At 45.6% G+C, this 12,139-nt stretch overlaps 1 protein-coding gene across 1 annotated transcript in view; it reads right to left on the reverse strand.

The window, feature by feature from the left end:
- LOC148063047 (CUB and sushi domain-containing protein 3-like) overlaps positions 1-12,139 on the reverse strand; it is a 414,667-nt gene that overhangs the window by 243,300 nt on the left and 159,228 nt on the right. The window contains exons 18-19 of the mRNA XM_087812099.1: positions 11,893-12,081; positions 405-521 (exon numbers count right to left, since the gene is read on the reverse strand). Of these exons, the coding sequence (XP_087668225.1) occupies positions 405-521; positions 11,893-12,081 (306 nt within the window). The remainder of the gene's footprint in view (positions 1-404; positions 522-11,892; positions 12,082-12,139) is intronic.

Genomic DNA, 12,139 nt, shown 5'->3' on the forward strand with positions numbered 1-12,139 from the left:
AACAGTTATTAATATATTTTATACAAGTATTTTTAAGTATCAATGTTTATGTAACACTGTAGTTTTCTTTTAAAGTGTTTTAGTACCATTTGAACTCAGAACATCAACAGAAGAACGTCGAGGAACACGAGGAACTAAACAGTCGGGACTGAATCTTTCAAAATAAGAGTCCAGCGGAGGAAGTAAACAGTCGGGACTGAATCTTTCAAAATAAGAGTCCAGCGGAGGAAGTAAACAGTCGGGACTGAATCTTTCAAAATAAGAGTCCAGTGGAGGAAGTAGGTCATGAGTTTAAGGCGCGTGTGCTTCGATATTTACTTCACATTCATGGGTGAAGGTCCAGAATCACTCAGTAAAGGTCAGTCGTGACACAGAGACACGTGACCGGGAACGAGAACCGGTACCTTTGCCGTGGCTGACCTCCACCGTCCACGTGCAGTTGAGAGAGTTGGGGTACAGCTCGGGGTACCCCGGGGAGAGGATGACGCCCGCAGGGCCTCGGATGTCGCCGCCGCACGAGGCTGCACAACCACAAGAGAAGATGTTTGTCGTGAACATCATGGAGAACATCATGGAGAACATCATGGAGAACATCATGAAGAACATCATGAAGAACATCATGGAGAACATCATGAAGAACATCATGAAGAACATCATGCAGAACATCATGGTGAACATCATGGAGAACATCATGGAGAACATCATGGAGAACATCATGAAGAACATCATGAAGAACATCATGAAGAACATCATGGAGAACATCATGGAGAACATCATGGTGAACATCATGGAGAACATCATGGAGAACATCATGGAGAACATCATGAAGAACATCATGGAGAACATCATGGTGAACATCATGGAGAACATCATGGAGAACATCATGGAGAACATCATGGAGAACATCATGGAGAACATCATGGAGAACATCATCTGATCTGCATCATCTCAGTCCAGGCACGAGCCACGAGGATTAAGAGGCAAAATAAATAACGTCACGTGACCTTCTGCAGCAACGTTTGAAGAGGAAGCGAATGAAGGTCAAATATTTCACAAACCTTTATCGACAGTAATGTGAAAACAAAGCAGGAGTTCTTTAGAAAATAAAATAAAGTGACGGAGGATTCTTCTGCTGGTCCAGACCAGGTGTCTCCTCGGCTGCTGAACACCTGCTGGTCCAGCTGAGCCGCTGCAGCAGGTGTTCAGCCTCCGTCTACGGCAGTGGAAAGTACCTGTGAAGACTTCCTGAATCGTTCCGGTCCTGAAAAAGATCCGGCCCAGCGAGCAGCTGGTCATGGTTATAAATGAATGTAGTTCAGATTTATATTTATTTAATTATTATTATTTAATTCGCACCTGTTGGTCAAATAGATCTTTAATTGATTTGTATTGTGTTGTTTTTTTAGGTCGTTACGTTTGATTTGTTGTTCGTTTTCATTCTCTCTCCTAACATCTACTTTTATTGTTGTTATTTAATGTTTCTTTGGTTTCTTTTGATATTTTACAAACACACTTCTGTGTTGTTATCATTCATATGTTTGTGTTCATCACCTCCTGATGTCACGAGTCAGTTATCAAAGACACAAACCATGGGATTTTTAAACGTAGCCATTAGCTTCTCTCGCTGGTAGAAGCAGATTCTAGTTGTTTGACGGTCGTCTTGCTCAATGAATGAAAGCACAGGGGTCAAGGGTCGCGTCGGTCGTTAGTTTCACCAGTGAGAGTTCAAGGGTCAGTCCCGAGTCCGGTGAAGGTCACGCGACATGTTGTGCGTTTGTTGTGTTCACACGAGTGTTTGTGCGACAGGTCCAGGATCTCCTGGTCTGGAGCAGATGAAGAGTGAAGGACGTTTGCTTCTCGGAGAGAGAAATGTTTGGAGAGCAGAGGTCATCAGCGGAGGAACGACCTCTGCTGACAGGAACGTCCTCTGCTGACAGGAACGACCTCTGCTGACAGGAACGACCTCTGCCGACAGGAACGACCTCTGCTGACAGGAACGACCTCTGCCGACAGGAACGTCCTCTGCCGACAGGAACGACCTCTTCTGACAGGAACGACCTCTGCTGACAGGAACGACCTCTGCTGACAGGAACGACCTCTTCTGACAGGAACGACCTCTGCTGACAGGAACGATATCTTCTGACAGGAACGACCTCTGCTGACAGGAACGACCTCTGCTGACAGGAACGACCTCTGCTGACAGGAACGTCCTCTGCTGACAGGAACGACCTCTGCCGACAGGAACGACCTCTGCTGACAGGAACGTCCTCTGCTGACAGGAACGACCTCTGCTGACAGGAACGACCTCTGCCGACAGGAACGACCTCTTCTGACAGGAACGACCTCTTCTGACAGGAACGACCACTTCTGACAGGAACGACCTCTGCTGACAGGAACGACCTCTGCTGACAGGAACGACCTCTTCTGACAGGAACGACCTCTGCTGACAGGAACGACCTCTGCCGACAGGAACGACCTCTGCTGACAGGAACGTCCTCTGCTGACAGGAACGACCTCTGCTGACAGGAACGACCTCTGCTGACAGGAACGACCTCTTCTGACAGGAACGACCTCTGCTGACAGGAACGACCTCTTCTGACAGGAACGACCTCTGCTGACAGGAACGTCCTCTGCTGACAGGAACGACCTCTGCTGAGAGAAACGACCTCTCCCGACAGGAACGACCTCTGCCGACAGGAACGACCTCTGCCGACAGGAACGACCTCTGCTGACAGGAACGACCTCTGCTGACAGGAACGAACTCTGCTGACAGGAACGACCTCTGCTGACAGGAACGACCTCTGCCGACAGGAACGACCTCTGCCGACAGGAACGACCTCTGCTGACAGGAACGACCTCTGCTGACAGGAACGAACTCTGCTGACAGGAACGACCTCTGCTGACAGGAACGACCTCTCCCGACAGGAACGACCTCTGCCGACAGGAACGACCTCTGCTGACAGGAACGACCTCTGCCGACAGGAACGACCTCTGCCGACAGGAACGACCTCTTCTGACAGGAACGACCTCTGCTGACAGGAACGACCTCTGCCGACAGGAACGACCTCTGCTGACAGGAACGACCTCTGCTGACAGGAACGCCCACCAGGAGAGTCTTTCAAGTGGTCTCGGCGCGACCGCCCGGGTTCTGACTCATGTGAGCGTCTTCTCACCACGATATTCATGAGTTTGAAACGAGGTTCTGAGTCGACGGCGGATGTTAGGAGGTCAGAGAAATAAAAGAAGCTCTTTTGCTTTTTGATCCTTCAAACTTCTTTGCCAAGTTATCGCTGCACAAACACTCACAGCAGGAACGTCACGGGTTCAAATCCTGCTGGATTCGGAGCAAACTTGTTTTTCGTTCGTCGGTGATTATTTATCTTTCCTCGAGTCGTTTTCGTAAAAACTCCCAGAGTCACTTCCTGTTGATAAATGTTTATGTGGAATAAACTTTGTGACAAAATGACGCCGAACATAAAAATAATTGGATGATTTTATCAGCGACACGACTGTGACGTCGGTTAAGAAGAACAAACACATCTTCAATAATTCAATCCAAAAAATGAAGGAAATGTGTTTAAAAGAGAAAAAAAGATGGATTTTTGAGCCAATAAAGATGATTATTAATGAATTATTCATCATGTGATAGTATTTGTGTTTAATATTAATGACATTCAATGATTGTTTGTATCTTGTTAATGTGTAAAATGTGTTTGCAGCACAACAAGCAATTATGTTAAGATAAGAATTTAAAAAAGGTTTTCGTACGAGTTTTGGCAAATATCCATATTGTTACATAACAGTTTATTTTCTTCTACATGTTTGACTTGCAAAACATATTTTATCATAGTTGTAAAATTAAATAATAATATCATTTCTATTTGAAATTAGCATTCCATTATTTACCCTGTTTATTCATTTTTGTGTAGCAATTCAACTTTACGTCCTCCACAGCAGAAGGAAGAATAAGGTCCTGGTGTTGACTGAGGACGAGAGGATACAGTGAGTCCAGCAGCTTTTAAAGCTGATGTTTGGACATAATTTGACGGACACTTTTTAAAAAGGATTTATGATTAACTTGACAATAAAAATCACTGCAGCCATGTGTGCACGATTACACATTGTTGAAAACGTGTTTAACACAGTCAAGTTTTCAATCTACTAACTTGTTTTGAAAGAAATTGTGTATAAAAAAGCTTTAGTGTGCGCACACACACACACACACACACTTTCGTGCACCTTTAAAGAGCCTACATTATTGAACGTGTTTGCGCGCTAACCTTTGTCGAGTGTTCCTTCTTGTTGACTCTGGAATTACCAACACAAACTATCCGACGCACAAACGCACTGGTGTGTGGCGTCAATCATTTAAAACCGACGCCCTTTACAGCCGACGACCTCGGAGTCACAACCCGACGGCGGCGTGAGAAATTGCCGGCGGATTTAAACAATATCCAATTAAGGGAGTTAACCTTCGGAGCGACGCAGACTCGACCTCCGAGCAGCCAATGACGGAAGAGATTCATCGTCTCTGATGAGATAAGAGGCTTTTTTTCTGCTGGATTATTTGTAAATAATCGACACGCGTGAGACTCATTAAAGCGAGAGACTCTTCAGCTCATCTGTCAACACAACACAACAAACACTCTCTGTCACGAGTGGCGTTCCACAGGGGTCACTGTTGGGCCCCGACTTCAACCTTTCAGGTGTTCACATGCATACTGTACGTCGTTGACCTTGACTCAGAGACAACACAAGGGTCAAGATCTGTCCATGATCATCAAGTCTTTTAGGATCTAACTCCTGTAGAAAAAAGACAACTGGGATTGAGTCGATATTTTTAATGAATTAAACTAAAAAATAAAGCAAATGATTTTAACATAACCCAGTAAGTTTCATTAATAATACTTGGATCATATTAAATAACTTCCTGAGTGAAGTGTTGATAAACAAAAAACTAATTTAAGGAAGTTTTCAACACGTTTGACGCTGTTGTGTCCTCAGTTTTATCTTGACCTTTAAAGTATATACTTTATTGAGTATTGTTTTGATTGTTTAAGCGCTTTGTGACCCTGGTCTGGAAAAGCTCTATATAAATACAAATGACTCACTTACTTACTTACTTAACTTCATGGTCACCGTGACGACCCTCAACAGGGCGACTGAAGGTCCAGATGCTCTACAGAGGTTCCTCCTCAAGTACCTTCTGAAAACCTCCAGCATTAAACGACAACTTTAAAGTTGTGACCATTTGTTGAAATAACAATTATTTCAACTAACAAAACTCAACGAGATGTGTCGTCTCTCTACACAACCGTCTACTGCTTTGCCGCCCAGCCGACCATCACTAACACCGATGACTGCTGGCAACATGGACGTAGAGTTTAACTACAGTGTTGTATCGACCAATCAGCCGTCACTACACAGAGCAGTGTGCAGAAAGGCATCATGGGAGTTCAGTGTTTTGTTTGCAGCATAATTAAGGTGTAATTAGTGACTTAGGTAATGAGTTTCTCTCGTTAAGTTCAAGTTTATCTGAGGTTTGATGTGATGTATTTAAATATATAGCGTGTACAAGTCGAGGGACCAGTGTTTATACAACAATACAGACCAGGAGGCAGAATTAAATATCCATATATTATTATTATTATATTATTATATTAAATGTATCAGTTCGTCACATCTCACCCAGATGTTGCACCATCTTCCCTCCTCCCTCCATCCATCCCTCCCTCCATCCTCCCTCCATCCATCCCTCCTCGACCCCGCTTGAATTCTTCCTCACCAACCAAATTATATCAAATATTTTATTAATGAGCTCCAATTACGTAAAGTCATTAAAACTAGATGAGCACTTTTGGCAAGATGTCTATTTTAGAGGCTGAGCGGGCAGAAGGCCAGGCTGGTTAGCTCTACACACACTTCACACACTCTACACACACCTCACACACTCTACACACACCTCACACACTCTACACACACCTCACACACTCTACACACACCTCACACACTCTACACACACCTCACACACTCTACACACACCTCATACACAACACACTCTATACACACCGCATACACAACCCACTCTACACACACCTCACACACTCTACAAACACCTCACACACTCTACACACACCTCACACACTCTACACACACCTCACACACTCTACACACACCTCACACACTCTACACACACCTCACACACTCTACACACACCTCACACACTCTACACACACCTCACACACTCTACACACACCTCACACACTCTACACACACCTCATACACAACACACTCTATACACACCGCATACACAACCCACTCTACACACACCTCACACACTCTACAAACACCTCACACACTCTACACACACCTCACACACTCTACACACACCTCACACACTCTACACACACCTCACACACTCTACACACACCTCACACACTCTACACACACCTCACACACTCTACACACACCTCATACACAACACACTCTATACACACCGCATACACAACCCACTCTACACACACCTCACACACTCTACAAACACCTCACACACTCTACACACACCTCACACACTCTACACACACCTCACACACTCTACACACACCTCACACACTCTACACACACCTCACACACTCTACACACACCTCACACACTCTACACACACCTCACACACTCTACACACACCTCACACACTCTACACACACCTCATACACAACACACTCTATACACACCGCATACACAACCCACTCTACACACACCTCACACACTCTACAAACACCTCACACACTCTACACACACCTCACACACTCTACACACACCTCACACACTCTACACACACCTCACACACTCTACACACACCTCACACACTCTACACACACCTCACACACTCTACACACACCTCACACAATCTACACACACGTCATACACAACACACTCTATACACACCGCATACACAACCCACTCTACACACACCTCACACACTCTACACACACCTCACACACTCTACACACACCTCACACACCTCATACACAACACACTCCACACACACCTCACACACTCCACACACACCTCACACACTGCATACACAACACACTCTACACACACTGCATACACAACACACTCTACACACACCTCACACACCAAATACACAACACACTCCACACACACCTCACACACTGCATACACAACACACTCTACACACACTCTACACACACTCTACACACACCTCACACACTGCATACACAACACACTCTTCACACACTCTTCACACACACCTCACACACTGCATACACAACACACTCTTCACACACTCTTCACACACACCTCACACACTGCATACACAACACACTCTTCACACACTCTACACACACTCTACACACACTTCACACACTGCATACACAACACACTCTACACACACTCCACACACACCTCACACACTGCATACACAACACGCTCTTCACACACTCTACACACACCTCACACACCAAATACACTCTACACACACCTCACACACTGCATACACAACACACTCTACACACTCTACACACGCCTCACACACTGTTGTGTGATCACGATGAAGCCACAAAGGCTCGACTGCTGATCAGGTTCAGGACGTGTTCAACAGTAACGACCACTTTGTCCTTCAGCTCGAGCAGCAGCATCGAGGGACGACACACACTGAGACCAGAAGGACCTCACGGAACTTCGTGCTTTGAAGTTTTGCATAATCCATGGTGGCTCCTTCATGATTCATGACTCCTCACACAACAAGTAAGCAACTCACTTAAGGCTTAGCTGTGGTCGCGAGAGGCTGATGGTTACAAATGTGGCGCCATCTTTACTCTCGTCTGGCCTGGGAAATACTTTCACTGGTTTAGTGTCATCGCCTGAACCCTCTTTACAGAGCTTTCTTTTACCAGCAGGAGAAAATGTGCCTCTTTATCCTGGACTCTCTGGAGAGACTATGGACCGGGAACCCCGTGGGTCCCAGTCCTGGAGCAGCTTAACAATGTAGCAGAGGAGAGTCTGGGTCAACCTTTCCAAGCTGCTGCCACCTGACCACAGATAAACACCAGAAGATGAAGTCGACGGTGAAATCCTCATCTGATAACTCTGACACCCCAAACTTTCCGCTTATAATGCTTAAAAGATAAGTAAGTAATGGTTATTTGTCTAGACACTTGAAACCAACACAGACAATCAAAAGCTCAAATAAAAGTGTCTTGAGATGTTTCTATGAAGGAGTCAGTAGATCATCAAACACAGATGTTTCTTGAAGGAGTCAGTAGATCATCAAACACACATGTTTCTTGAAGGAGTCAGTAGATCATCAAACACAGATGGTTCTTGAAGGAGTCAGTAGATCATCAAACACACATGTTTCTTGAAGGAGTCAGTAGATCATCAAACACAGATGTTTCTTGAAGGAGTCAGTAGATCATCAAACACAGATGTTTCTTGAAGGAGTCAGTAGATCATCAAACACAGATGTTTCTTGAAGGAGTCAGTAGATCATCAAACACAGATGTTTCTTGAAGAAGTCAGTAGATCATCAAACACAGATGTTTCTTGAAGGAGTCAGTAGATCATCAAACACAGATGTTTCTTGAAGGAGTCAGTAGATCATCAAACACAGATGTTTCTTGAAGGAGTCAGTAGATCATCAAACACAGATGGTTCTTGAAGGAGTCAGTAGATCATCAAACACAGAGATGGTTCCAAAGCTTAGGAGCAACAGTCTGGAAGGATTTCTCTCCTCTGGTCCTGAAGTTCAGGAACGATCAGTAGATTCTGATCCACAGACCTCAGAGCCCGAGCTGGGGTGTAAGTCTGGATCAGATCACTGATGGAAGGTCTGACCATGAATAGATCTGAAAGTAAGAACCAGAATTTTAAAATGATCCTGAAAGAAACTGGCAGCCAGTGAAGAGTCTGAAGGAGAAATGTGAGTTCTTCTACTAGAGCAGCCAGTGAAGAGTTTGAAGGAGAAATGTGAGTTCTTCTACTAGAGCAGCCAGTGAAGAGTTTGAAGGAGAAATGTGAGTTCTTCTACTAGAGCGGCTCAGAATTCTGGCTGCAGAGTTTTGTATGAACTGCATGCGAGCAGATCCTTCTTGTTTAAACACAAACAAACAAATGTCAAAATCAAAACTGGATAAGATCATTTACGATCTTATCGTCCAACCTTTACACTCGATGAGGACGAGAATCTTCATGACAACACTCGCACGAAACCTCTACCATCACTGCTCTCAGTCACCACATCAACAGGGTCAGGATCTTCTGCCTCTGAGCCAACCATGGTTCAGTTCACTCAAAGCAGGTTGTCAGGAGAAAACCATCAGACAAGTGGACAGACCTTCACATTTTTTTTTCGATTTTCGGAGCAGTCGTTTTCTGATGGGTTCAGGTTTCTGTAGAAATGGTCTCTGGGTTGCGAGGTTACCACAGCATGACATCAACGGCCCCTTTCCACAGGCTCACTTAAACCTTACCTAACTCTACTTCACCTGCTTTGTGTTATGTTTCCACCAGCATGACACCTCCAAGCAGGAGCTCCCATTAGTACCTGCCGAGCCGGATCTAAAAAGGTGGCACCGAACAAGTGCAGGCGCTGATTGGTCATCACTGAAGAGTCTTCATCAGGACCCAAGAAACCAACCCGGTATTTGAAAAAAACAATGAAGTCCTGTCTGGCCGAAAACCTGTTTTGTGGTCTGTGGACGAAGTCCTGAAATGCTAGTTTTTGATCAGTATCCATGGCCGCTGAGTTTGTTGTGACGGCGACTGTGAGTAGGTAGCAGGGCCGGTGGAAACACGAGTGTCAAGTCGAGTAGGGCTGGAAGTGTGTGGTGGAATAATTACTGTCAAACCACTTACTCACACCGACATCTTCCTGGAGTGTCGGCGGAATCTGGAGTGCAAAGAGTGCACGTTTTTTATATACTGGAGGTTTAATTATAACAGCAGACGTCGCGAAAACAGTGGCGGAGAAACGGTGGTTGAGAGTTCGATTGAGAGTGAAGGATCCTCAGGTCCCCAGAGTTCTCTCTGTTTTAGCTCGTGTCCATAAAGCTAATGTAGAAGGACAGCAGCCGATGCACGGTCCGGAGCTGGAGGCGCCGACTGGAACGGGCCGGCTGAAGCGTGCAGTGAAGGCGAGCTCCCTGGGGTTCTGGTCTGGCCTACATCGAGGCAGGTATTATCGGGAGGTCGGTCCGACTCCGGCGATGACCTTAAGGTGTGTGTGTTTGTGAGCGATTCAGAACCAACGCGGCGTCTTCTCCTAATGAGCGCGGCCGTTACTTTGGCTCTTAACAAGGTCCGTAATGTGTCGCGAGTAAATTAGTTTCACTTGAAGGACAAAAGGAAAGATCCATCTTTTTTAGAGGGGCGTCTGCGGGGCCGTGTCACCTCATTATCCGTCACCCAGGCTCATAAAAAACACACACAACAGTAGATCAGCCACGTTATAAATCCTCAGTCGCTGCAGACGCACTTCCATGATTACGGCACTAATCACGAGCGATTTCATTTTGTCTCACTTGTTGATGTGCGGCTGTTAGTCTTGAGCTCGACGCGCTCGCTGTTGTCGCTCGTGATTGTCTTTATCACGCCACGGTTTTCTCTTGATTTTCTTCAATGTTACATTTGACTCTATTTTAATTCTCTTTGGAAGCTGGTCATGCTGTTAGCCAGGTGTTAGCTTGTTTGTTACTTCCTTTCTGAGGTTTTAGAACATAAATATACACTTTGAAGACATGCTTTTAACAGTTTTGAAGTTGAGGAGTTCGACCAGATGTGGATCCAGAACCTTGAGGATGAGATAAATATTGTAAAACAAACTTTAAGAGGACGTTCCAGTGGCTGTTAAATGCTTAAATATGACAACAATCTTTCATTACACTTGTATTATATGTCAAAGTTTAGCGTCATACATGTTTCTCGACAGAACGTGTGAGTTTCCATGTGTTTCCGTCTCACCAGCTCAGTATCGCTGGAGCTTTAGGTGGAAACTGTCTAAAGGAAGTCAACAAAGAGCATCTTCACCAACTTTGAAATCCTCGCACAAATCGAAGCAAACGTCCTCGTCGTCCGACGACTCCTTCTTGGCCAAACAGGGCCGAACGAATCGATAACTCCTCAATTTCCTCGGCCCCTCGGGTCAAGAGGTCGCATATTTCATCCGGGCCACATTAATCACCTCGGCCCGACGCTCCAGCCACTCGCTCATGTCCCGATCGGATCCATCGATTGCTGGAACTCCCTTTTCTTTGGTCTCCATCCATAAAGTGCTCCAGAGCTCTGCCCCTCAACTCGTCTATTAATCACTGCTGTCCTCGAGCCTCGCTCTGGCCTGAGTCACAAACTAATGAACGCTTTCATTCAATGTTTTCTTTGTTTTCATGACTTTTTAGATGGTGGATCATCACTGAAGGCATCGAACTATGAACGGATACGTGTACAATCATCAACTCAACAACCACATTTGAAATAACTGACAACATCTTAGTTTCTTCACCTTTTTTTCTAATGACTACAGAGTTCGTTCTGTCCCTCGATGAAGTCCAGAAACCTGACATTTGACAGGTGTGTCTTGAACGAGTTGCTCTGTGGAAGTTCTTGACTTGTTCAGTGGGTTCGGTGGAACAGTCGTGTTGTGCAGTAGTCAGGTTGAAACACACACTTACTGGATGACAATTCATTAGATGACAAGAACCAACCAGCTACGTTAAGAGAAACATGCGACCACATGACTTTAAGAACCGAAGGTCAGAATTCAGGAAGGTTGAACTTTCAACGAGACCGTTAGGTGAGTCCAAACCTTCGGCTTCTGCCGTGTGTTTGTCTATCTTGACTTCCCTTCACGAACATGGATAAAAGCGTACGTACCGTCACAGCTGGGCAGCTGGTGGCTCCAGAAGTGGTTCTTCTCGCACACCAGCGGCTCCTCGTGGCTCAGCCTGTACCCGGGCTCGCACTGGAACGACACGGTGGACCCGATGGAGAGGTCGTGGCTCAGCCGAGCGCCGTTGACGGGGATCCCGGGGTCCATGCAGGAGTAGGTGTCCAGCGTGACGACTGCAAGGAATCGAAACAGACGGAGTGAACGTCAGCCTTTTCATCCTGAACGACCCAA

This window comes from Callionymus lyra, chromosome 17 (genome assembly GCF_982586985.1).
Source record: "Callionymus lyra chromosome 17, fCalLyr1.hap1.1, whole genome shotgun sequence".
Classification (NCBI taxonomy): domain Eukaryota; kingdom Metazoa; phylum Chordata; class Actinopteri; order Syngnathiformes; family Callionymidae; genus Callionymus; species Callionymus lyra.